We start from the raw sequence: 27,745 nt of genomic DNA, 5'->3' as shown, positions 1-27,745 counted from the left end.
TATGTTTTTACATTGGTGCTCTCAAAGTATATATGTGTATATATATACTTTGTGTATATATATATATAATATATAAATATTCTATTTTCACTGGCTGGGTAAACATAGGTGTCTGCTATGGTGTTTGTATTTAATAGTTGTATTTTAATTCATCAAATTCATGTTTGATATCTTCTGTCATGTCCATAAAATTTATAGTGATAATAGTACAAGTTAAAAGATATGAATATTTCAGTGTTCTTGCCAAATATTTCCATTTTGTTTTACAAAAAGTTATAAAAGGTTGCTACAAGTAATATTCAGGTTGTGCACTGTAAAAACACATCACATCGCAGGAGGGAGTCATTCACATGGTTTACATATACACTAAATTAAGTGAGAGTGGGTGGTGGTGTTACCTCCTGTCTTAGCTTGGAGCAGCAAAAGAGAACACTGTTATTCATGAAATAATACCCTCACACATAACATAACTTGTTTTATCCCATCCATACCAGGCATCCCAGGGGTTACCGCTCTCTCCTGCTTGCTGTCTGGAGGCCCAGTGTTTGTTCACCTACCACTCTGACACTGACAAGCTCATCTCACTGAAGGTGCCATAGAGGTTATAATGGGTCGCCAGAAGTGTGTGCACTTCACGGTGTGGGGTGTGTTTGCACATATCTGCACAGCCTGGTTGCTTCTCTTGGGCTCTGGAAATCCTCTCTGGGCGGAGCCAGGCTGAGCTGCTGCATTCAATTAATTTGCGCAGTAATATACTATCTTAATATTTTTTTTATTTGAAGGAAGGTTACCTTTTCTGTAAATCACAAAGACAGTATATAGATCAGCACAGCTCAGGAATTTTATCATTTTCCATTGTCATTGGTGTGACAGTCATGTATATAAACTTCACTTTGACCTCAGTAAGAACAAAACATTTTTATAATTTTTACAGTCTGCAACTTTAGGTGTATATTTTTGTTTCTTTTTTTGATTGCTAGTGTGGGTTAGTATTATTTAGTTTTAGTTACTTTTAGCATTTCCCTCATCCCTTTACATCATTTTCCCATTTATATCCAAATATACCTACTCATAAGAACTTCACTAATGAGTAGTGGCCATTGTTACATGTTTACAATGATCACCATGATGGCAACACAAAGAAAGTTGTCAGTAAGAGCAAGAATCTTGGCATTCCTGTGAAAGCATGGCTGAGATCTTTTCACTTGATTCTTTATACCCCTCTCTGATCTCTGTATATGGAGTTTCTGGGTTATCTGTTCAGTTTTTTCAGATGTTTTGCTTAGAAACTAGATCTCCATGCCATTCTCTTGAAAATTCTATTTCCTATCTCCAATCTCTAAATTTTCCCAGAGAAGTTCTGTAAAATAGGTAATAACTGAAAAGGCAGTTTGTCAGCAGAATAAATTTGGGAAAACATTGAACTAAAAAAAATTGAGTTTATTATAGAGTTATTATATAGTTTCTATTCTTTAAAAAGAGAATATATTTCCTACACTAATATATTGACAATGGTGCATCTTAAAAGACCGTTTCATGAAATCTACTTGGGTAGCCAACAACACTTGTCTTCATCTACTTAGTGCAGATTATTTAGATCATAATTATTATATATTACATATATAATACAATTAATATATATTATATATATGTAATCACAACCATTACTCACCACACTTAATCTCCCTCCAGTACATTCTTTGTGGTGATGAGAATGTGTTGCTAAATAAATGATAATCTTGATCAGAGTTAGAAGTTGTCTATTTTACCTATTTTTCTGCTATTTCTTGAAGAAATGATTGAGACAAAGGACAGTTGGAATTAATGGTTCTTATGTGATCCACAGTATCTAGTAATTTTCACCTACTTGTCATCTATAAGCTCTAAAAGTTGGCTTTAGAAAATTCTCTCATGTATATTTGACTCATGGATTCAAGAAGTGATAATGCTATTTATACATCGACTCTAAAAATGTATTTTCATCTTGTGTTTTTCCCTCAAAAAGATATGAAAGAGAAACCTATTTTTTCCTTTCCCCTACTTCAGACCAGCAGGGTTAATAAATAAGGCCTACAGCATTGATTTTGACCATTTTAACCATAGAAACTTTTTTTTTTTTTGTAGAAGAAATGGATTATGGTCTGGTCAAAGGGTATAGAAGTTGTAGCCTCTCAGTATCTCCCATGTCTGCCTTTGTTGGCCCTTGATTGGACCCTAGAAAATACCTACAGCTCTGTAGAAAGCACTTTGAAATAAACCACTGTTGTAAACTATACACTTGGGTAAATCTGACCAGCTTCTCTTATGTAATGAGTAAAAAATTATGCATAGAGTATACATCTCCCTCTCAATATATCTTGAGAAATTTAAGGTGCTGTTGTTGACACTGGCAGCATGCCAGAGAGAAAATTATGTAGGAAATAAAATCCTGTATTTCCTTATTAAACTATTTAACCAAGCAGGGTGGGAATTGAGGGGAAAAGAGTAAAGAAATATGATCTTATACTCTTAACTGTTTTTGGAAAAGAGAACAAAGACAAATTGAATAGAAAACAACATAGGAAATTTAAATAGAAGGTTATTTGAACAGGCTATACATTTCTGCATATAATAAGGGTTTTTCTTAACACTTCTATTGTATAAAGAATGAAGAACTATCAAATGAAGTTACACTATGATGAATTCTTGAGTTTTAAGAATGTTTTTTAAATAATGAAATTTTAAGATTCCCTGTATGAATTTTTATAAAGAACCAAAAAATGAAAATTTACTGAGGAATGTAAATGAACATTTCAAAGAGGCATTTAGATGTAAAGGAAGCATAAAGGATCATTTTTTTAGCCAAATTTTGTTTTGGTTTTTTTTAATAGATTTTATTTTTTAATTTATTTGAGAGAGAGAGTGTAAGTGAGTTGGGGGAGGAGCAGAAGGGAAGGGAGAAAGAATCTTAAGCCAACTCCATGCTCAGCATAGAGCCTGAAAGGGCTCGATCCCACAACCATGAGATCAAGACCTGAGCTGAAACCAAGAGTCAGATACTTAACCAACTGAGCCACCCAGGCGCCCCACCAAATTTTGTTTTCTAATCAGTGTGTTTTATCACCTGACAGAAGGTAAATGAGGAGAGGTAATATAGATATGCTGAAAATAGAAACCAGTCTAATAGTATTTCATTTGTTGGAAAAGTTGTCCTTCAGTAAGTCATTTGCTTCCTAATAACCTCTTGACCTGTTTATATAGATTTTTCTTACTCTAGAACAAGCTAATTTTTCCACATATTTGCCTTACCATCATTAATAAATGCAGCAATTCTTTTTGTTATGTTTCTCTTAAGGTATGATAATAGATATTTTTTTAATTGCTCAGTCTATCCACAATCACATTTTGCATGTGGAAAAAATAGCTTTATATACAGTACATTTAGAAAAATGTGTCCAAATACCCCCGGAGTACTGTCCAGAGAACATAAGCATATTTCTACAGTACTGTCATATACCACAAAATTTATTAAAACTATTTAATAATGTTACCATACCTACACCACATTCCTTTTGAACATTCTTAATTTTGGTAAATTGTCTGTTGTGGTTGAATTTGGTGTTAATTTTGTAGAGATGTTTCAGAAAATTATATGGCTGTGATGGGTCATAGATTGCTGTGTGAAGAGTATGGAAAGTGTAACCTGAGAAGAGCCATCTGAGGGTAAGAGGTGTCTTGGAAGGAAATTTAAGGAGCACATCCTAACAATGCTAAATGTGAATTCAGAGATGGCATCACAAATATTAATATTTGTGATTAATTTGATGGGGGTCACTTAATATTCCTAGTTTGTATTTTGGCTATATGTAAATACTAAGTACTCTAAACTGAAGTAATAACTTATACTTTAATAATATCCAGGGATACAGGACTGTGTCTGCTTTAGTTAGTCATTGGAGTCCAGAAATTTTTTTGTAGGCAACTGAAGCAACTTTCTGAAAGGGAGGGAGAGAGAAAAGTTTCTGCCTAGTAACTTCTCCGTTCTCATGAAGACCACCTGTACTTCTTAAAACTGAATTCTTACATATTTAAAATAAATCCTCATTTTGCTTAAGCTAGTTTAGTGGTTTTCTGTTCTTGCAGCTAAACTAAAGCAGATCGAAACAATGATTCTGTAAACCCTTGTCTTCATCATCACTGCCTATGCATGGAAATTCAGATGATGCAAGTGGGAGTCTGTGAACCACTCTGAATTGTATCAAAATGTGATTTGTGTGTCATGTGCATTGTTTGCAGGGGTGGAGAGAGCCATAGATTTCTTCGGATGCTCGGAGGAGTCTCTAACCCAAAAAGATAAAGAACTACTGGTAAAGAGCATCGTGGCCTTTCCCTCCGCAGTGACAGAGTCCCTTTTTATTCTGTCTCCATCTTGAAGCAGAGGCAACCTTTGGTTTATTATATTTGGATCTCACAGTGCCATAGTTATGCAAGTTTATATCCTACATATGGCATATTGAAAAGGGAGCCCCTTAGAGCTCTGCTGCTATTAGATATAATCTGATAGATGTTTATAGAATTTGGCCCTTAAATACAGTAGGTTGTAATTTTTTTCCTAAGAAGCCTTAATTTCTGTTAATTATTTCCAGCTGGAAGTTGATAAGGACAAATTTGAATCAGGCAAAGGAGTGCTATTTTATTCTCTGAAGAACTGTTCTGAAATTCAGAATGGCCTTTGGAGGTCATCTACTCCAACCTTTTGTTCTATTGATGAGGGAACTGAGATGCAAAAAAAAAATAACTAAAATTTCTAAGGTCACTTGTTAGTAAAGCATGAGTAAAGATGGAATTCTCTTGATTATCTGTCTGCAGAGCCTTTTTTAAAGTATCAGACTTTTGATACTTTTTTTTTTTTTACTTTTAATTCAGGTATAGTTAACATACAGTATTAGTTTCAGGTGTATAATATAGTGATTCAACAATTCTATACATTACTCAGTGCTCATCGTGATGTGTACTTTTAGTTTCCTTCACCTGATTCACGTATCTTCCCATCCACCTCCCCTCTGGCAACCATCAGCTTGTTTATAGTTAAGAGTCTGTAGGTTTCTCTTTTTTCATTGTTCATTTGTTTTGTTTCTTAAAATGAGTGAAATCATATGGTTATTTGACTTTCTCTGCCTTATTTCACTTAGCATTATCCTCCCTAGATCCATCCATATTGTCATAAATGGCAATATTTCATTCTTTTTTTTATACCTGAGTAATATTGCATTCTCTAGGGAGCACATCTTCTTTATGCATTCCTCTATTATGGGCATTTGGGTTGCTTTATCTTGGCTATTGTAAATAATGCTGCATTAAACATAGGGGTGCATATGTCTTTTTAAATTGGGTTATCATATTCTTTGGGTAAATACCTAGTAGTGGAATTATTGGATTATATGGTAGTTCTACTTTTTAATCTTTTGGGAACCTCCATACTATTTTCCACATTGGTTATATCAGTTTGCATTCCCACCAACAGTGACAGGGGTTCCTTTTCCTCCACATCCTCTCCAAAACTTGTTTCTTTGTGTTTATTTTAGGCATTCTGACAGGTATGAGGTAACACCTCCTTGTAGTTTTGATATGCATTTTCCTGATAAGTGATGTTGAGCATCTTTGCATGTATCTGTTGGTCATCTATATGTCTTCCACCAGTGTTCTTTTACTCCTGTAACATTTTGTACACTCCTCTAGAATGCAGTTATTGCATTCTATTCATGTCACATATTTGCATGTGTATCTTCTCCATTGCACTGAATTCCTTGGGTGTCAGGACTTTTACTCAACTTGTTGTAGCACGCTCCTAACTGAACACAGGTACAATAGATATTCATTAAATGTTTGTCATATTTTAGATATGTACATATTTAAAGCTATTTTTTAAATGATACTAAAGGTCCTTGGATTTTTTTGTAAAAAATTTGAAATCTGTTTAGATAAGTAATTTCAAATGACTTCTAAACTAATAGTAAACAGTCTTCACTATATATGATTATGGCTTTTTAATATAAACTTTTCCTTCCAAAATTTAATCTTATTTCTGATTTTAAAACTTGAGCTTTTAGGTTGACAGCCCCCATATTTCCACATCAAAAACTAGAACATATGATCTGGCAAAATTGTTTGTTTTTTATATTCTGTGAGTAAAAGGTACTCCTTTTTTTTACATGTTGGATAAATCTTAAAAACATCAGAGAACTAGAGTCCAGGATGGTGGAGGAGTAGGAGACCTTAATTTCCTCTCATCCCAGGAATTCAGCTAGATAGCTATCAAACCATTCTGAATACCTGCAGACTCAACCAGAGATTGAAGAAAAGAATGGCTGTGACTACAAATAGAAAAGTGACCACTTTCTGCAAGAATGACAAGATGGAAAAACTGACCTCAAAAAAGAGAACAAAAGGCAGTACTGAATGCCAGGGACCTAATCAGTATGGACATTAGTAAGATATCAGAACTAGAGTTCAGAATAACAATTATAAAGATACTAGCCAGGCTTGAAAAAAGCATAGAAGACACAAGAGAATCTCTTTCTGGAGAAGTAAAAGAACTAAAATCTAATCAAGTCGAAATCAAAAAGGCTGTTAATGAGTTGCAATAAAAAATGGAGGTTCTAACTGCTAGGATAAATGAGGCAGAAGAGAGAATTAGTGATACAGAAGACCAGATGATGGGAAATAAAGAAGCTGAGAAAAAGAGAGATAAACAACTACTGGATCATGAGGGCAGAATTCGAGAAAGAAGTGATACCATAAGATGAAACAATATTAGAATAATTGGGATCCCAGAAGAAAAGAAAGAGAGAGAGGGGCAGAAAGTATATTGGAGCAAATTATAGCAGAGAACTTCCCTAATTTGGGGAAGGAAACAGGCATCAAAATCCAGGAGGCACAGAGAACCCCCCTCAGAATCAATAAAAATAGGTCAACACCCTGACATGTAATAGTAAGACTTACAAATCTCAGAGACAACGAGAAAATCCTTCAAGCAGCTCGGAACAAGAGATCTGTAACCTACGATGGTAGAAACATTAGATTGGCAGCAGACCTATCCACAGAGACCTGGCAGGCCAGAGAGGACTGGGCATGATACATTCAGAGCACTAAACAAGAAAAATATGCAGCCAAGAATACTTTATCCCATTAGGATATTCAATCAAAATAGGAGGAGTGATAAAAAGCTTCCAGGACAAACAGAAACTAAAAGAATTTGTGATCACCATACCAGCCCTACAAGAAATATTGAAAGAGGTCCTCTAAGCAAAGAGAGAGTCCACAAGTAACATAGACCAGAAAGGAACACAGACAGTATACAGTAACTGTCACCTTACAGGCAATACAATGGCACTAAATTCATATCTTTCAATAGTTACCCTGCATGTAAATGGACTAAATGCCCCAATCAAAAGACGCAGGGTATCAGACTGGATAAAAAAGCAAGACCCATCAATATGCTGTCTGCAAGAGATTCATTTTAGACCCAAAGACACCTCCAGATTTAAAGTGAGAGGGTGGAAAACCATTTAGCATGCCAGTGGACATCAAAAGAAAGAAAGCTGGGGTGGCAATCCTTGTATTAGACAGATTTTTTTTTTAAAGATTTTATTTATTTCACAGAGAGAGACAGCGAGAGAGAGAACACAAGCAGGGAGAGTGGGAGAGGGAGAAGCAGGCTCCCTGCTGAGCAGGGAGCCCGATGCGGAGCTCGATCCCAGGCCCCCTGGGATCATGACCTGAGCCGAAGGCAGACGCTTAACGACTGAGCCACCCAGGCGCCCCTATATTAGACAGGTTTTAAACCAAAGACTATAATAAGAGATGAAGGAGGACACTATATCATAATTAAAGGGTCTGTCCAACAAGATCTAACAATTGTAAATATTTATGCCCCTAAAATGAGAGCGGCCAATTAATAACAAAATCAAAGAAACACACCAGCAGTAATACAGTAATATTAGGGAACTTTAACACCCCACTCACTGCAATGGACAGATCATCTAAGCAGAAAATCAACTAGGAAATAAGAGCTTTGAATGACACACTTCACCAGATGGACTTCACAGATCTATTCAGAACATTCTATCCCAAAGCAACAGAATACACATTCTTCTCAAGTGCCCATGGAACATTCTCCAGAATAGATCACATACTGGGTCACTGAGATCAGGTCTCAAGCAGTACCAAAAGATTGGGATCATTCCCTGCATAGTTTCAGACCACAGTGCTTTGAAGCTGGAACTCAATCACAAGAGGAAAGTCAGAAAGAACTCAAATACATGGAGGCTAAAGAGCATCCTACTAAAGAATGAATGGGTCAACCAGGAAATTAAAGAAGAATTTAAAAAGTTTTCATGAAAACACTACTGTTCAAAACCTTTGGGATGCAGCAAAGGCGGTCCTAAGAGGAAAGTATATAGCAACACAAGCCTTTCTCAAGAAACAAGAAAGGTCTCAAATACACAACCTAACCCTACCCCTAAAGGAGCTGGAGAAAGAACAGCAAATCAAGCCTAAACCCAGCAGGAGAAGAGAAATAATAATGATCAGAGCAAAAATCAATGAAATAGAAACGAAAAGAACAGTAGAACAGATCAACGAAACTAGGAGCTGGTTCTTTGAAAGAATTAATAAGATTGATAAACCCCTGGCCAGACTTATCAAAAAGAAAAGAGAATGGACCCAAATAAATAAAATCATGAATGAAAGAGGAGCGATCACAACCAACACTGAAGAAATACAATTATAAGAACATATTATGAGCAACTATATGCCAACAAGGTAGACAATCTGGAAGAAATGGGTGCATTCCTAGAGACTTACGAACTACCACAACTGAACCAGGGAAGAAATAGAAAACCTAAACAGACCCATAACCAGCAAGGAAATTGAAGCAGTCATCAGAAATCTCCCAACAAGCAAGAGCCCAGGGCCAGATGGCTTCCCAGGGGAATTCTACCCACCATTTATAGAAGAATTAATACCTATTCTTCTGAAGCTGTTTCAAAAAATAGAAATGGAAGGAAAACTTCCAAACTCTTTATAAGGCCACCATTACCTTGATCCCAAAACCAAACACCCCACCAAAAAGGAGAATTACAGACCAATATCTGTAATGAACATCTGATGAACATGGATGCAGAAATTCTCACCAAAATACTAGCCAGTGGGATCCAACAGTACATTTAAAGGATTATTCACCACGACCAAGTGGGATTTATTCCTGGGCTGCAAGGTTGGTTCAACATCCGCAAATCAATCAGTGTGATATACTACATAAATATAAGAAAGGACAAGAACCATATGATCTTTTCAACAGATGCAGAAAAAGCATTTGACAAAGTACAGCATCGTTTCTTGATTAAAACTCTCCACAGTATAGGGATAGAGAGCAAATACCTCAATATCATAAAAGCCATCTATGAAAAACCCACAGTGAATATCATTCTCAATGGGGAAAAACTGAGAATTTTTCCCCTAAGGTCAGGAAATGTCCACTATCACCACTGCTATTCAACATAGTATTAGAAATCCTAGCCACAGCAATCAGACAACAAAAAGAAATCAAAGGCATCCAAATCGGCAAAGAAGAAGTCAAACTCTCACTCTTTGCAGATGACATGATACTTTATGTGGATAACCCAAAAGGCTGCACCCCAAAATTGCTAGAACTCATACAGGAATTCAGTAAAGTGGCAGGATATAAAATCAATGCACAGAAATCAGTTGCATTTCTATACACTAACAATGAGACAGAAGAAAGAGAAATTAAGGAGTCAATCCCATTTACAGTTGCACCCAAAACCATAAGATACCTAGGAATAAATCTAACCAATGAGGCAAAGGATCTGTAATCAGAAAACTATGAAACTCATGAAAGAAATTGAGGAAGACACAAAGAAATGGAAAAAACGTTCCATGCTCCTGCATTGGAAGAACAAATACTGTGAAAATACCTATGCTCCCTAGAGCAATCTACACATTCAGTGCAATCCCTATTAAAATACCATCAGTTTTTTTCATAGAACTGGAACAAATAATCCTAAAATTTGTATGGAACCAGAAAAGACCTCGAATAGCCAGAGGAAGGTTGAAAAAGAAAAGCAATGCTGGTGGCATCACAATTCTGGACTGTAAGCTCTATGACAAAGCTATAATCATCAAGACAGTATGGTACTAGCACAAAAAAAGACATCTAGATTAATGGAACAGAATAAAGAACCCAGAAACAGACTCTCAGCTCTACGGTCAACTAATCTTCGACAGAGCAGGCAAGAATTTCCAATGGCAAAAAGACAGTCTCTTCAACAAATGGTGTTGGGAAAATTGGACAGCCACATGCAGAAGAATGAAACTGGACCATTTCCTTACACCACACACAAAAATAGATTCAAAATGGATGAAAGACGTAAATGTGAGACAGGAATCCATCAAAATCCCTGAGGAGAACCTCAGTCGCAGCACTACTTCCTAGAAACATCGCCAAAGGCAAGGGAAGCAAGGCAAAAATGAACTCTTGGGACTTCATCACGATCAAAAGCTTTTGCACAGCAAGGGAAACAGTCAACAAAACCAAAAGACAACCGACAGAATGGGAAAAGATATTTGCAAATGACATATCAGATAAAGGGCTAGTATCCAAAATGTATAAAAAACTTACCAAACTCAGCACCCAAAGAACGAATAACCCAATCAAGAAATGGGCAGAAGACATGAACAGACATTTTTCCAAAGAAGACATCCAAATGGCCAACAGACACATGAAAAAGTTCTCAGCATCACTCTGCATCAGGGAAATCCAAATCAAAACCTCCATGAGATACCACCTCACACCAGTCAGAATGGCTACAATTAACAAGGCAGGCAATGACAGATGTTGGTGAGGATGGCGAGAAAGGGGGAACCCTCCTACGCTGTTGTTGGGAAGCAAGCTGGTGCAGCCACTCTGGAAAACAGCATGGAGGTTCCTCAAAAAGTGGAAAATAGAGCTACCCTACCCAGCAATTGCACTACTGGGTATTTACCCCAAAGATACAAATGTAGTGATCCGAAGGGGCACCTGCATCCCTGTGTTTATAGCAGCAATGTCCATAATCGCCAAACTATGGAAAGAGCCAGATTTCCATTGACAAATGAATGGATAGAGAAGTTGTGTTATAGATATATACAGTGGAATATTACACAGCCATCAAAAATGAAATCTTGTCATTTGCAACAACATGGATGGAACTAGAAGGTAGGCTAAGCAAAGTAAGTCAGTCAGAGAAAGGCAGTTTTCATATAATCTCACTGATACGCAGAATTTAAGAAACAAGGCAAAGGATCATAGGGGAAGAGAGGAAAAAATGAAACAAGACGAAATCAGAGAGGGAGACAAACCATAAGAGACTCTTACTCTTAGGAAACAAACCAAGGGTTGCTGGAGGGGAGGGCGTGGGGGGATGGGGTGGCTCAGTGATGGACAGTGGGGAGGGTATGTGTTGTGGTGAGCGCTGGGTAAAAGTCTTGATAAATCACAGACCTGTACCGCTGAAACAAATAATACATTATATGTTAATTTTTTTTAAAAAAGTATTAAAAAAAAATCAAAGAACTGATATGGCCAAAATGCAAATTCTGGCAGGAACCCAGAACAGAAAGCAGAATCCAAAGTGGCAAACTTGAACTCTGGTTTTCATATTCCACTCTTACAGAGTTGAAGTTCCAAAGAACTGCTTTCTAAGAATCTAAATCTATCTCATTCACCCAGAGCATGACAGACCCTGAGAAGTTGAAACTACAGGACATCCCAAGCACACTCATAGTCCAAATTTACATCACCAGGCTTGTTCAAAAAAATTCAGACCCTGAATTTATTTAGATAAAGCGGTCCTACACTGGTGGTATCCCTGGTTGCCTGACAAAAGCAAAAATAAATACTTCTGCTCAAAAATCTTCATATATAAGAAAAGTAAACCACTCAGAGTAAATAATTAAGTATATATGGAAACAAAGTGCCATGATCTAAAGCCAGCAGATAACAAGAACAGATCTAGAAAGGCCTCAGATACTAGAATTTATAACGTTTTTTATAAAATAAACTATATTTAAAAAAGAAAAGAGGGGCACCTGGGTGGCTTAGTTGGTTAAGCATCTGACTCTTGATCTCTGCTCAGGGCACTGTCTCAGGGTTGTGAGATGGAGCCCCAAGTTGGGCTTTTCACTGGGCATGGAGCCTGCTTAGAATTCTCTCTATCCCTCTCCCCTCTTCCCTCCCTCTCTTAAAAAAAAAAAAAAAAATTGCTTGAAAATTTCTACAGGGATTAAAAATGTTAAGGACTTGTTAGCCTTTTGCAAAACTAAAATTAAAAAATAGAACTTGTAGAAATAATAAAATAATTAAAATAACTCAGTGTAGAGCATGAATTGAAGAGGAAATTATTCAGTTGGGTGAGACAGAGTAAGTGAAATTATCCATAATGCCATGTACAGACAGTATTCAAAAAATAGAATTAAAATGCTTAAAGACACAAGATAAAATGATGAGAAAGTCTAACCTCTTATTAGAGTTGCAGAAGGAAAGGAAAGAATGGGAATACAAACCCTTACTAAAAGAAATTAAAGATGTATTTCAGGCAAAAGGAAAATGAACCGAGATGGAAAGCCTGAGGTGAAAGAAGGAATGAGGAACCAAAAAACTGGTAAATATATTGGTAAATATAGGCATTTATAAAACAGAATACACTGAAAGACTAACATCAGTTGTGTGTAACAGATTTGAGTATCCTAAAGCCTTTGTATGGTGTAGGAGAAGGTTGTTATCCAGTAGTTAAATACACATTTTCCTAAAAGAATAGAAACTAAAATTTTCAAATCAGCAAAATGAAAATATGTCTATATAATTTTTAAAATTTTGAAGGAAAAATCTAAAACCAGTTCTTAACCTTGGCTGTACAATGCATGTACTTGGGGAACCGTTAAGAATCCCAATGCCCAGACTTCATCCTACACCAATTAAATCAGGATGTCTGAGATTTTAAAGTTCCCAGGGTGAAAAGAAACAGAACAGGTAGAACAGATGGAAAAGTATAAAGTAAGATAATAGATATAAATCAATATATTTCAGTAAATCACATCAAAATCTAGGGGTGACTGGGTCGCACAGTCTGTTAAGCATCCGACTCTTGGTTTAGCCTCAGGTCGTGATCTCAGGGTTCTGAGATCAAGCCTCTAGTTGTGCTCTGCGCTTTGCTTGGAGTCTGCCCCTCCCACTAAAATTATTTATTTGAGAGAGAGGATACATGCACATAAATTTATTTATGTATGTATTTATTTGAGAGAGAGTGTACATCAGGCTCCATGCTCAGTGCAGTCTGCTTGAGTTTCTCTCTCCCTCTGTCCCTCCCCCCATGTGTGCGTTCTCTCTCTCTCTCAAATAAATCTTTTTTAAATAAAATGTAAATGATCTAAATACTCTGATTAAAAGACAGATTGTCAGACTGGATTTCAAAAGACAGATTATGCTGCTTTTGAGAGACTATCCAAAGCATAAGACTTTAGAGTAAACATTATTTCTACAGATAAAGATTTTTTCAAAATGATAGGTGTGATTTTACAGGAAAATATAACAATGTTTAATTCATATATGTCTAGTAGTGTAGCTTTAATATAAAGCAAAAATTGACAGATAAATCTAATTTTTCCCATTATTATAGTTTGATAAATTTCAAACTTGTTAGGAAAATTATGAGTACTATAAATAATACCTTTATATTCATTAAGATTCATTAATAGTTAATATTTTGCTACAAACAGATACATTTTTCCTTTTGTTTTTTTCTGAGCTCATTTGAGTTACATGCTCAAGTATTTAGGGTTGAAGTATCACCAGAGATCAAGGACATTTGCCTACATAGCCACAATACAATTATCACCACTCAGGAATTAACATCAGTATAGTTATATAAAAGAGTTCATATCCAAATTTTCCAGATTGTTGCAACAATGTAACTATAGTTACAGTTTGTTACAGCTGTAACATTGGTAATTGATTGTTTGATACGAGAACCAAAGATTACATATTATATTTAGTTGAATTATCTCTTAGGCTTCATTAATCTAGAACATTCCCTGTGGTATAGATTCGTGTAAAACATTTGATAGGCACACTACACAGATTATCCTGTGTTCTCAGTGTAAGAGGGCACATGTCATTTTGTCTCATTCTCAGTGATGTTAAGTTCAATCATTTGACTAAAATGGTGTCCACCAGATTGCTTCACTATAAAGGTTTCTGTATCATGTGGGGTTATATACATGAAGACTGAGTGTATTTCCTGTTCCTTGATAATTTTCACCAGTGGCTTTAGTATCCATTAATGATTTTGCTTATATCAAGTTTGTTTTATTGTAGTTGTTAGAAAATGGTAATTTTTCAGTATCTTATTAGCTTAAACATTTATTGATTCTTACTCTTCTGTAAAGAACAACTTTCCTTTTGACTCTACCAGTCAGTACTACAGCAACATACTAAGTAAAATTCAGGATTTCTTTGCATTTCTTTTGTCTTTAAAATATTACCTATTAAGATTATTATAGTCAGAATGCTACGTTCAGAAGTTACTGAATTTTTTTTTCTTCACTGTTACTTGATACATACTAGGTTCCTTACTTTCTCTTCTTTTCGTTTTGTGTTTTTAATTATCCCTGTGATTTAATTTTATTTTTTTAATATGTAAAACATTACTGACTTTAAAAGGTCTGAACTACAAAGTAGGGATACAAAGGAAGGTGTACTTAGATGTCCCGTCCCTTCCTTAAAACATCCACCTCATTTCCAAAACCTCTGAGGTTTTATTAATTCTGGTTTTCCATCTTGAGGGCTTTTTTTTTTTTTTCCAAAAATGAAAAAAAAAATAATACCCTTTCAAATCAATACAGAGATCTTTCTTTTCTGCTTCCTCAAAAACAAATGGATGACTTTTAACACCTCAAGAACTGAGAGAGCAAGCATTAAAAAGCAGTAAGACTATAGAGCATTTTAACATGATTAACAAACTTGCCTTAATGGCTAAAAATAGAAAGGGTACCCTAAAACTGCGAAGTAATATTCATTTCAACCATGCATGTAACTTTTATAAAAATGTTTTATAAAAATGTATAAAATGGGTGCCTGAGTGGCTCAGATGGTTGGGCATCTGCCTTTGGCTCAGGTCATGATCCCAAGGTCCTGGGATCAAGCCCCTCATTGGGCTCCCTTCTCAGCGGGAAGCCTGCTTCTCCCTCTACCTCTACTGTTCTCCCTGCTTGTGCTCTCTCATTCTCTCTGTCAAATGAAATCTTGAGAAAAAAAATGTATAAAACAAATGTAAGAGTCACATGATTATATTCACTTTTTTTTATTGAAATATAGTTGACACACAATGTTACATTAGTTTCAGGTGGACAACATAGTGATTTGACAACTCCATACCTTAGGCTGTGCTCACCACAGGTATGCCTACCATCTGTCACCATACAATGCTAGCACAATACCGTTGACTATATATTCCCTATGCTATACCTTTTATCCCTGTGACTTACTCATTTTATAACTGGAAGCCTGTATCTCCCACTGCCGCCCCCCCTTCTTTGGCAACCACCAGTTTGTTTTCTGTGTTTATGGGTCTGTTTCTCGTTTTTGTGTGTTGATTCATTTGCTCTTTAGATTCCACATGTAAATGAAATTGTGAAATTTTTCCTTCTCTTTCTGACTTACTTCACTTGGCATAATATCCTCTAGGTCTATCCATGTTGTGGCAGTTGGCAAGATTTCAGTCTTTTTTATGGTTGAATAATACTCCAGTGTGTGTGTGTGTGTGTGTGTGTGTGTGTACACTCACACATATATACAATTGTATGTATATAAAATATATATGTATTCCATTGTGATTGTGTGTGTGTGTATATATATATATACACCACATCTTTATCCATTCATCTGCCAATGGACACTGGGTTGCTTCCATATCATGGCTGTTGTAAATAATGCTGCAGTAAACATAGGGGTGCGTATATTTTTTCAAATGTTTTCATTTTCTTTGAGTAAATGCCCAGCAGTGGAATTACTGGGTCATGTGGTATTTCTATTTTTAAATTTTTGAGGAATTTCCATACCGTTTTCCACAGTGGCTGACCCAGTTTGCATTCCCATCAGCAGTGCACAAGGGTTCCTTCTTCTCCACATCTTTGCCAACACTTACCATTTCTTGTCTTCTTGATTCTAGCCATTTTGGCAAATGTAAATTAATAGCTCACTGTGGTTTTGATTTGCATTTCCTGAATTAGTGATGTTGAACATGTTTTATGTATCTGTATGGTCACCTGTATGTCATCTTTGGAAAAATGTCTACTCTGGTCCTCTGACCATTTTTTAATTGTATTGTTTGGGTTTTTGGTGTTGAGATGTATGCCTGAGGAGATAGATATACAAATGTTGCTAGGACCCATGTCAGAGAGATTACTGCCCATGTTTTCTTTTAGAAATTTTATGGTTTCATGTCTCACATTTAGGTCTTTAATCACTTTTGAGTTTGTGTGTATGGTGTAAGAAAGTTGTCCAGTTCTATTCTTTTGCATGTAGCTTCTGGTTTTGCCATTTATTGAAGAGATGGTCTTTTTTCCATTGTATATTTTTTTCCTTCTTTGTTGTAGATTAATTGACCATTTAGGCTTGCATTGGTTTCTGAACTCTTCTATTGATCTATGTGTCTGATTTTGTGCCAGTACCATACTGTTTTGAGTAGTACAGCTCTGTAGTAGTATATCTTGAAATCTGGGATTCTGATATCTTCAGCTTTTTCTTCTTTCTCAAGATTCTTCGGGGTCTTTTGTGGTTCCATACAAATATTAGTATTATTTGTTCTAGGTCTGTGAAAAATGTTGTTGGTATTTTGACAGGGATTGCATTGAATCTATAGATAGCTTTGGGTAGTATGGACATTTTAACAGCAGTAATTTTTCCATGGGTATGGAATATCTTTCCATTAGTCTGTGTTGTCTTCATTTTCTTTCAGCAGTGTTTTATAGTTTTCAGAGTACAGGTCTTTCCCCTCCTTGGTTAAGTTTATTCCTAGGTATCTTATACTTTTGGGTGCGATGGTAAATGGGATTATTTTCTTAACTTCTTTTTCTGCTACTTTGTTAGTGTGTAGAAACAACCAATTTCTGTGTATTAATTTTGTATCATGAAACTTTACTGAATTCATTTATTCTGGTAGGTTTTTTGGGTTTTTTTTTTTAGTGTAATCTTTAGGGCTTTTTATTTATACTATCATGGCATCTGCAAATGAGTTTTATACATCTTCCTTACCAAGTTGAATGCTTTTTATTTATTTTCCTCGTGTGATTGCAGTGGCTGGGATTTCCAGTACTATATGTTAAATAAAAGTGGTGAGAGTAGACATCCTTGACTCCTTCCTGATCTTAGAGGAAAAGCTTTCAGTTTTTCCACCATTGAGTATGATGTAAGCTGTGGGTTTTTCATATATGGCTTTTATTATACTGAGGTTTTTCCCCTCCTAAACTGACTTTTTTTGAGAGTTTTTATCACAAACAGATGTTGAGTTTTACAGACGCTTTTCCTGCATCTATTAAGATTTTTATCCTTTTTGTTGTGTTGTATCATGTTGATTTGCAAATATCATAGCATCCTTGCATCCCTGAAATACTTCCCACTTGATCGTGGTGAATGATCCTTTTTTCCAATGGATTATTGAATGCCATGGTTTGTTAATCTTTTATTGAGGATATTTGCATCTATGTTTATCAGCAGTGTTGGCCTATAGTGTTTTATTTTTGTAGTGTCTTTGTCTGGTTTTGGTATCAGGCTGATGTATCTTGGCCTTGTAAAATTAATTTGGGAATCTTTCTTCCTAGTCAAGTTTTTGGAATAGTTTGAAGGGTACAGGTATTAACTTTTCTTTAAATGTTAGTAGAATTCACCTGTGAATCCATCTAGATGGGAGTTTGTTGGGAGTTGTGGTTTTTTTTATAGCTGATCGAATTTCATAACTAAAAAGTCAATGTATTCAGATTTTTCTGTTTTAATCAGTTTTGGAAGATTGTATATTTCTAGGAATTTATGTATTTTTTCTAAATTGTACAGTATTGAGCATATATTTTATAATATAATCTATTATATCTTTCATTTCTGATTTTATTTATTTGAATCCTCTTTTCTTTCTTGATAAAATTGATAAATCTTTAGCCAGACTTGTTTATCTTTTCAAAGAACCAGCTCTTGGTTTTATTGGTGTTTACCTTTGTCAGGTCTCTTTCATTTATTTTTGCTCCAGTCTTTATTATTTCCTTTCTTCTACTAACCTTGACCTTTGTTCTTCTTTTTGTAGTTTAAGGTTAGATTGTTTGAGCTTTTTCTTGTTTCTTGTGGTAAGCCTGTATTATTATAAATTTCCCTTTTAGAACTCCAAAAATTATATGGGCCATTGATGTTTTGTTTTCATTTTTCTCCATGTACCTTTGATTTCTTTATCAACTCATTGGCTGTTCAGTAGCCTATTGTTTAATCTCCACTTGTGTTTTTTCCAGTTTCTTCCTTGTGACTGATCTCTAGTTTCATACCATTGTGGTCAGAAAAGATGTGTGATAGGATTTCAATCTTAAAATTTATTGAGACTTGTTTTGTGGACTAACATCTGATCTGTCCTGGAGAATGTTTCCCATGCACTTGAAAAGAATGTGTATTTTGTTGTTTTGGGATGAAATGTTCTGTGTATATCTCGTAAGTCCATCTTAAGATGGTCTAATGTGTTGCTCACAGACTGTTTTCTTGTTGATTTTCTGCCTGTGTAATCTATCCATTGATGTAGGTAGGGTGTTGTTAAAGTCCTGTTTATGTATTACTCTCAGTTTCTCCATTTATGTCTTGATACTTGCTTTAAGTATTTAGGTCCTCCAATGTTGAGTGCATAGATATTTACAATTTTTATATCCTCTTGTTGGATTGACCCCTTTATCATTGTTGTACCCTTTTTTGTGTTTTGTTATTCTCTGTTTGAAGGTCTACGTTGTCTGATACAAGTATTGCCACCCTGACTTTTTTCCATCCCTGCTTCCATTTGCATGGAATACCTCTTTTCATCCTTTCACTTTCAGTCTGTAAGTCTGAAATGAGTCTCCTCATCCATTTTGCCATCCTTCCTCTTTCAATTGGTGCATTGAGGCCATTTACATTTAACGTAATTATTGATAGGTATGTCCTTATTGTCATTTTGTTAATTTTTTTCCTGTATTTTGTAGTTCTTCGCTTGCTCTACTTCTGACTGAAGACTTTCTATAGTATTACACTTGATTTTCTTTTATCAGCAATGTTTATTGGTTTTGGGTTTGTGGTTACCATGAGGTTCATATAAAGCATCCTAAGTATATCAGTCTTAAGTTGATGGTCACTTAAGTCTGAACACATTTTAAAAGAACTTTTTACTACCCCCTTCCACATTATATATGTTGTCATGTTTTACATCTTTTTTTTTTTTATAATATTCTTCTACTTAGGGCCTTTTCCACTTGAAGTCCCTTCAACATTTCTTATAAGGCTGGTTTAGTAATGATAAACTCCTTTAACTTTTATTTGTCTGAGAAACTCCTTCAATTCTGAATGATAATCTTGCTGGCTAGAGTCTTCTTGGTAGGTTTTTTTCCTTTCAGTTCTTTGAATATATCATGCTGCTCTCTTCTCTGTCTTGCAAAGTTTCTGCTGAAAAATCAGTTGATTGCCTTATGGGGTTTCCCTTGTACATCACTTTTTGCTTCTCTCTTGCTCCTTTTCTCTATCTCTAACCTTTAACATTTTAATTACTATGTGTCACAATTTGGACGTCCTTTATATAACCAGCAATGAAGCATGATATTTTTTTAAGTAACATTTATCTATAAGGGGAAAATGATAATACCATAAAAAAATGAGATACCAAGAAATACAAATCCAACAAAAGATATGGGAGACAATTTTAAAAAGGCTAAATAGAGGGAGAACTATGCCATGTCCATGGATTAGAAGACTCAGTATGTTAAAGCTGTGAATTTTCCCGAAATGATCTTTACACTTAGTGTCATGTCAAAAATCCCAGTGGCATATAGTGTATGAAGTTACTATTATACAGCAATTAATGTTAATTAGTTGTAGAAGTGCAGATGACTCTTACAAACAATATTAAATGTCACAAAAGCAAAATATAGTATAAAACTTTGTTTAGGGGCACCTGGGTGTCTCAGTTGGTTAAGCATCTGCCTTTGACTTAGGGATCAAGCCCTGTGTTGGGCTCCCAGCTCAGTGGGAAGCCTGTTTCTCCCTCTCCCTCTGCTCTTCCCCTTGCTCATGCTATGTTTCTCTCTCTCTCAAATAAATAAAATCTTAAAAAAAAAATTCTCTCTTCCTCTTCCTCTGTACCTCCCCACTGCCCACTCTCATGCACTCTCTCAAAAAAATATATATATATTGTTTAGGCATGTGGTCATAGGTAGTAAGACTATAAAAGGCAATGAAGAGAATGATTACCATGAAAATCAGGATAGTGGCTACAGTTACACAAAGGGATGAAGGATGTCATCAGGGAGGGTCATCCTTCCGGGGTGTAGGCAATGTTTCATTTCTTGACCTGGATGGTAATTAAACTGTAAATATGTGTTTGATGCAAATAAGTTAAGGAGCTGAACCAAAGAATTTGAAACAGACTGAGGTACATACTGAGAATAAATCCATGATGCTGTTATTGGTGATTGTATCATAATGTTGAATTAACTTGAATGATTTAGAATACTCCATCCAGATAGAAAAATTTACAAGCAGCACTTCTAGGAGACTGTCAGGAATTTGCTAGCCAGTTTACCAGAATCTACTAGTATATATTTTAATATGAGGCAAATTCTGCTTTTACTGTGTTCAGGAAGATCATTACTGGATTAACCACAAAAAAATTCCATCTGTAACATTAACAGCTAACAATTTTGAGCACTTGCCATGTAGCAAATATTGGCCAAGCATTATAAATGCATTATCTTTTAATCCTGGAAATAACTCATAAGTGTGGGTACCATAATTGTCCCCATATTACACAGGTGAAGGACAGAATCAGGTTTTGATCCTCATCTCTCTGATTTCAGAACTCTTGTTCTTAGTCCCTATAATCCTACTTGAGGCTAGGATTATCTAATAGTGTATATGTTATTATTGTTACAGATATTCATTTATTCTAACTGGTTATGATTTGGGTATTCAAATTTGTGTTCAGCAGCAAATGTCAGCTAAATGCCAGGCATTCCTATGGTCCCTATCTACTGGATCTTTTGCTCTGTTTAGCAGCTGGGAACCCATGTCACATAGGTTTGCTGACATCTTTCTTCCTTGGAACCTAGTATATTATGATATTTCAAGTATCACCAAACTTAATTCAACTTTACAGATCTTTTTTTGTTATATGCCTCACCCAAACTACATATTAAGCTGCTTCCTGGGTGGCTGCAGTACTGGAAATTACCTCTTGGAGTGGCTCTTTTCACTGGCAGAGTTGCTAGCTATTCCTTTCAAGAACTGACATCCATCTAGAGGTCATTTTTCAGAGGTATTGAGTCTTTTTACAGATATGGACAATGAAGGCCATCTTGAGTTATTTCCTTATACCCTTATAGCTCTTCTGTTGAGTTCTTAATTAGTTCGTATTGTTTTTATCATATTATACCCTGCCATATACTCTATCAAATGGTGATGGTGGTCATTTCTATAAAATGTTAGGCATCGTGCGCTTCATAAAAAATATAACCCCTATTTATTACATTCCTTTTCTGAAAAAAAAATCAACTTTGTTATTTTGTCTTATACTGCCTTTTTCAGGAGCTTAATCTTCAGTCTGTAGTTTAACATCTCCCAGTGGATCCAAAGGAAAATGGTAGCCAAGGTGTAAGGAAGAGAAGCTGGAAAGGTTCTCTCTGCCCTTTATACTTCAGAGAACCGAGATTCTATTTTTACCCAATTATTTGCCTATATTTTATTTCCTTTATTTTTCCAATATGTTCTCATAAATTTTTTTAAAGGAAATTATCAAAGGAAATGGAATATGTCTGAACTTTAATTTTATTGCTTTACTATCTGAACAGGCTTGGGTCCAATAAAATCCAGTTTCCTTTATCCTTACTTGCTGCTACATAGATTGATAGTAGTTGTAGGTGACCAACTTTATACAATAGTAGAAAAAAGAAGGTACACAAAACCAGAAATGACTATTTTTGGACATGAGAAAAGCTCTTGCACACAATAAAAATTTTTCATAAGTTTAAAAATACTATTTATGATGTTCTGTTGGTTCCTTTAAATTACTGAGACAAATTGAAGTCCAAGGACATTGTTATATTGACTAATGACATTTGATTTGTGAATGTGTTCTTTTATCTACAAGGACAGTTTTCAAAGTGTGGTCTGGGGATCTGAGACCCTTCCAGGATCTCTGTGGGTGAAAAATTATTTTAATAATACTAAGATGTCATTTGTCTTTATTACTCTTTCTCTCATGAGTGTAGAGTTTTCCAAACTGTATGGCATGTGATGTTACAACAGCCTGTACACAAAAACCCATATGAGAATTCATCTGTCCTCTATTAAACCACGCATTAAGACACTTGAAAAAATAAAGCAATACCTCACTTTTTATTATCTTTCCAATCTAGACTTTTTATCTTAAAAGTATAATTTACATTTTTAAAACCTACTGCAGCATGTTAAATAAATGAATTAATGTTTTTTCACTACTCAGTTTTAATTTCAAATATGGTACTAAGGTCTTTTTAGGGCCTTCAGTAATTTTTAAATGTGTAAAGGGGTCTTGAGACCAAAAATTTAGCCAATGATTTTTATGATCTTTTTCTCAAATACTTGAATTTTTGTCTTATACTTGGTTTTATCCTGTAAAAGGTGAACTGAAAATCATCTATTTTTAGGTTGCTACAGACCTCAGGAAAGATCAGATTACTTGATGTTGGCAGCTGCTTTAACCCATTTCTGAAGTTTGAAGAATTTCTAACTGTTGGCATAGACATTGTACCTGCTGTAGAGGTATGCATAGCTCTGTTTTGTTTTGAGGCTTGAAGATCTTACAAAGAAAAAGCATTGTCTTTATAATCCTAAAATAGCAAGTGTTTTCTCTTTGAACAAGTTGGTATGAAATTTCTATTCAAAAGCAAATAAATACTCCATTAAATTTTTGAGCATTTAGTTGACAAATACGGTACTGGTCAAAATCATACTGGTTTTTATTTTTGTTTCCTGTTTATCTATTGTTGTAATCAAGAGACTTTAGTAGATTGCAAAGATTTCCAGATAGCTGTAAGGTTTGGGCTTTTTGTTTAAGTATCTTTTTCTGAAGTGTACTGTGATGTAGAGCTGTTATGGAATAATGTCAAGAGTAAAGGCTTTTGAGACAGTTAAAACTTGATTAAATCCCAGCCATTTGTACTTAGTAGGTCAAACTACTTAAAATATTTCCCCTGCTTTTAAAATTAGATTTTTTTTCTTAATGACAAATTCATGTTTGCCATTCTACTTTTGATAAGGCATTAGGCACCAAAATTGTTTACAAATTGTTTTTAATGTTATAAAGAGAATGTGTTACAGTGTAAATTTTTCACTGTGCTACTATATTCCTAGCACCAAGAGTGCCTAGTACATGAAGTACTCATTAACTACATCTTGAATAAAAGAATAGAATCTTATTTCAACCTGGGGTTGCAACTCTGAGCCTGTTCTCTTACCTGTATGATGGGGTCAGTAATGTCTAGTTAAGAAATATTTAAAAACACTTAGCACAGTGCCTATTACATAGTGAATGCTAAAGAAATGTTTGCCATTCTTACTGAAAAGTTCCAGAGATTGAACTTTCATATGAATCCTTTGATTTTTGATGAAAAAATGCTAACTATTACCATTATCTCTACTTCTGAAAGGTGGACAGATGTTTGCTTTATGGTAAAATAGCTGATCTTAGTTTATCACTGCAAAGAATTCCTGTGCCATCAGGACCTATACTTCTAAAATGCATTTGGTTTTGTAAATGGATTTTCTTCTTTCCTCAAGACACACATTAGAGATATCCTTTAGGGACTGCTGAAATGTAACCATTTGATCTAAACTTTGGGGTCAAATAAATATTAAATTTGTTTATATAGAGAGCCATAAACCTTAAACTGTAGTCATTGGGGAAGGCCAAAGAACTTCTTTATATAAGTTCAGTAGTAGAATCAGAATGCTATAACTAATTTTAAAACAAAGAGACTTTCACTTCCAGCGAAGATGGAGTAACAAGGACCAGATTGATCTTTCCTCTACCTAAAGCAACAAAAAGTAGACAAAATATAATTTACAAGACATTGAATATCAGATGATAAAGGACGATGATCACTGAAAGACTAAAAACAAATGAGTTGAGCCCTACTATTGCACCAGTGTATGGCCTTCAAAGAGTTTCTAGGACATGACAGAGAGGGAATCCCAGGCAAAGCCCAGCTGATTCCCTGAGTTGTGGAGGTAGAGCTGAGAGTCCTAAACCAAGGCAGCTAGGGTTCAGAGAACAGAGTACTAATTATGTGATAGCTGGAGGCACAGTCCTTCTTGAGTACTCAGCTGAGTACTGGTCAGTACATGACATGTGTGAGAAAACTACATGAGACTCGAACTGCACTAGAAAGGAGTCAAGGTTATAGTGCCTGGCACTTATATAGGATGAAAATAGTACCTGTTCCCATCAGCCATACTAAAAACCTAAACAATCACAGTGCATTAAGTATGAGTACACAGAAGAGTCTTACCTAAGTACTAGAAAATATTTAGCCTTAGACTGAACAGTGGTCTAGTTCCACCTAACAAATCTTAGAAGACCCAAAAAGATCAAAGTGTCTCCAGGTAATTTAACTACATCCCAGAACAAAGCTCAAGAATATTCATAGCAATACAATACCATCCAGCACCCAAAAAGGTAAAAATCCATGTTAGACATCCAATAAAGAAATAACCAGCCATAATCAACAAAGACCAACCCTGAACTGACATAGATGTTAAAATTAGGAAACAAGGACATAAAATAGACACAGCATGACTGTATTCTGTATGTACAAAAAGTTTAGAGACCTAGAACATACTTAAAAATACCAAATCTGGGGTGCCTGGGTGGCTCAGTTGGTTAAGCAACTGCCTTCGGCTCAGGTCATGATCCTGGAGTCCCGGGATTGAGTCCCGCATCGGGCTCCCTGCTCAGCGGGGAGTCTGCTTCTCCCTCGGACCCTCTTCCCTCTCATGCTCTCTATCTCTCATTCTCTCTCTCTCAAATAAATAAATAAAATCTTTAAATAAAAATAAAGATACCAAATCTAACTTCTAGGGATGGATAATACCACGTAGGATACGAAACACATTCTAGATGGAATTAAGCACATTAGGTATTGCAGAAGAAAAGTTAAATTGAAGATATGACAATAGAAACTATCCAAAATTAAATATGAAAATAATTTTTTAAGTTGGAAGAACATCAGTGAGCAATGAGATATCAAGTGGCCAAATACAAGCATAATTGGAGTCCCTCCCAGAAGGCAGTGAGATTAAATAACGTCCTAAAATTTTCCAAATTTGATAAAAGCTAAAAATTCACAAGTCCAACAAGCTCAACAAACCCACAAGCTCAAGAAACAAAATTACACCAAGGGACATGGTAATCAATCCCCCCGCAACACATACACAAAATCAAAACACAGTGATAAAGAGAAATTCTTAAAAGGAACCAGATTTTTTTAAAGAAGACATGTTAAAATACTGAAAGATAATTTGTCACCAAGCAAAAATATCTTTCAAAAATAAAGACAAAATATTTTTCAGACATTCAAAATCTTCAAGGATTCACCATCTGCCAATTTACATTTCAAGAAATGTTAAGGAAGAAGTGCTTCAACCAGGTGGAAATACATATCTACACAAAATGATAAAGAACATAGTTATAAAAAAAAATGTAGTTTTCTTTATTATTTAAACTCTCTAGAAGACAACTGGCCATTATTATGGGTTGAATTCTGTCCTGTTCCTCCTTGGAAAGATATGTTGGAGTCTGACTCCTGGTATGTTACTTTATTTGGAGATAGGGTCTTTACAGAGATAATAGTTAAAATGAGGTCATTAGGGTGGGTCCTTATTCAATATGATTGTAATATTCTTCTATAGAAAGGAGAAATCCTGGCTTAGAAAAACACACACACGCAGGGAAAATGTCATGCAAAAGCAGAGGGGTTCTACAAGCCAAAGACCACGAAGATTGCCAACAACCAGTAGCTAGAATAAAGGCATGAGTAGATTTTCCTTCACAGCCCTCAAAATGACCAACCCTGTAGACACCTTGATCTCAGACTTTTAGCCTCTAGAACTGTGACAAAATACATTCTGTTTAAGCCACCCAATTTGCAGTATTCTGTTATAGCAGTCTTAGCAAACTAATACATCCATTTAAACAAGAATAATATGGAGTGTGGTTTATAAGTAAAAAAAAAAAAAAAATGTATGACAGTAATAGCACAAAGGATGAAATTAGAGAAATGGAAATATATGCTATTTTAAGGGCATTGTTATATATGAAGTGGTGAAATACTTGAAGGTAGACTATTAGTTAAAGATACACATTAAATCCTAAAGCAACCACTGAAATAAGAGTTAAGGCTAATAAGCCAATAGGGGTGATAAGATAAAATCATAAATTCATTTAATTCAAAAGATGGGAGAAAGAAGACAAAGGCTATAATGAAGAGATAGGACAAACAAAATAAGTATAGATTTAAACCTTAGTGTATCAATAATTACATTAAATAGGCTGCAGTCTTGATCTCCTGGCTGTGGAGGCCAAGGGAGCCATCTATTCCTTGTTCTTTGGCACTGTAATAGTGTCACCCAGAAAGGAGCTCAAACCCCCTGTCTGGCATCTGTTTTTGCATCTGCTGCCAGGGTACATTACTGCATCCCTGACTCTGGTGCCCAGTAAGGCTTACACTCATGGGTCCCACAGAACTATAATCAATGAAGAAAGTTCCTTAATAGCTCTGCCCTCTAGGGCACTGCAAGAGGCATCAGACCTAGGAGCTCAGGCTTCCTGTGAAGGAAGATTATTAGCTAAGCATCATGACTACAGACTGAGTGGCAAACTTCTAATTAAACACACATCTTGGGTCTGACTATAATCCTTTCCAGAGACTTCTGTGGGTGGGCCCTATCTTTGAGCTCACTCTCTGCTGTGCTCCCAAGTGCCAGTGCCTAGAGGGGAGCTGTACATGAATCTGGTGCCCCAGTTTTTGTAGGTGCCTTCAGGGAGCACCCCTTCATCACCTGGCTCTGGTGCTGGGATAGGGGGTGGAGGACTAGCATTCCTGGGCCCCATAGGGCTGTAGCACTTGGAGAGATTTTTTTCTTGGCAGACTAGCAGGCTACTACCCCCAGGGCACTGCACAGACAACAGACTGAGGCACACTCCCCAGTCTTTCTGTGAAGGAGGCATCTTTGCTTGGTCTGGGGCTTTGGCCTTAGTGACCTCCTTCAGCTTTGGCACACATTTAGTGTCATACAAAGCTGCTCTCAAGGAACATAGGCTTAGGACACCATCTTGCATTCTCCATTTGCCTTGCTCCACCTCATTACTATCACCCAAAAAAGACCTTATACACTTGTCTGGAG

General features: G+C 35.7%; 1 protein-coding gene across 1 annotated transcript in view; it reads left to right on the top strand.

Moving 5' to 3' along the window:
* Positions 1–27,745, top strand: part of SAMTOR (S-adenosylmethionine sensor upstream of mTORC1) — a 94,214-nt gene that overhangs the window by 49,922 nt on the left and 16,547 nt on the right. Inside the window, exon 4 of the mRNA XM_028104959.2 lies at positions 22,990–23,104. Within this exon, the coding sequence (XP_027960760.1) occupies positions 22,990–23,104 (115 nt within the window). The remainder of the gene's footprint in view (positions 1–22,989; positions 23,105–27,745) is intronic.

Source organism: Eumetopias jubatus, unplaced genomic scaffold, assembly GCF_037043125.1.
Source record: "Eumetopias jubatus isolate StellerSeaLion01/CBP00866 unplaced genomic scaffold, mEumJub1_p1.0 scaffold_14, whole genome shotgun sequence".
Lineage (NCBI taxonomy): Eukaryota > Metazoa > Chordata > Mammalia > Carnivora > Otariidae > Eumetopias > Eumetopias jubatus.
Note: the sequence above shows the minus strand (reverse complement) of the source record. Positions and strands in the feature narration are given on the sequence as shown.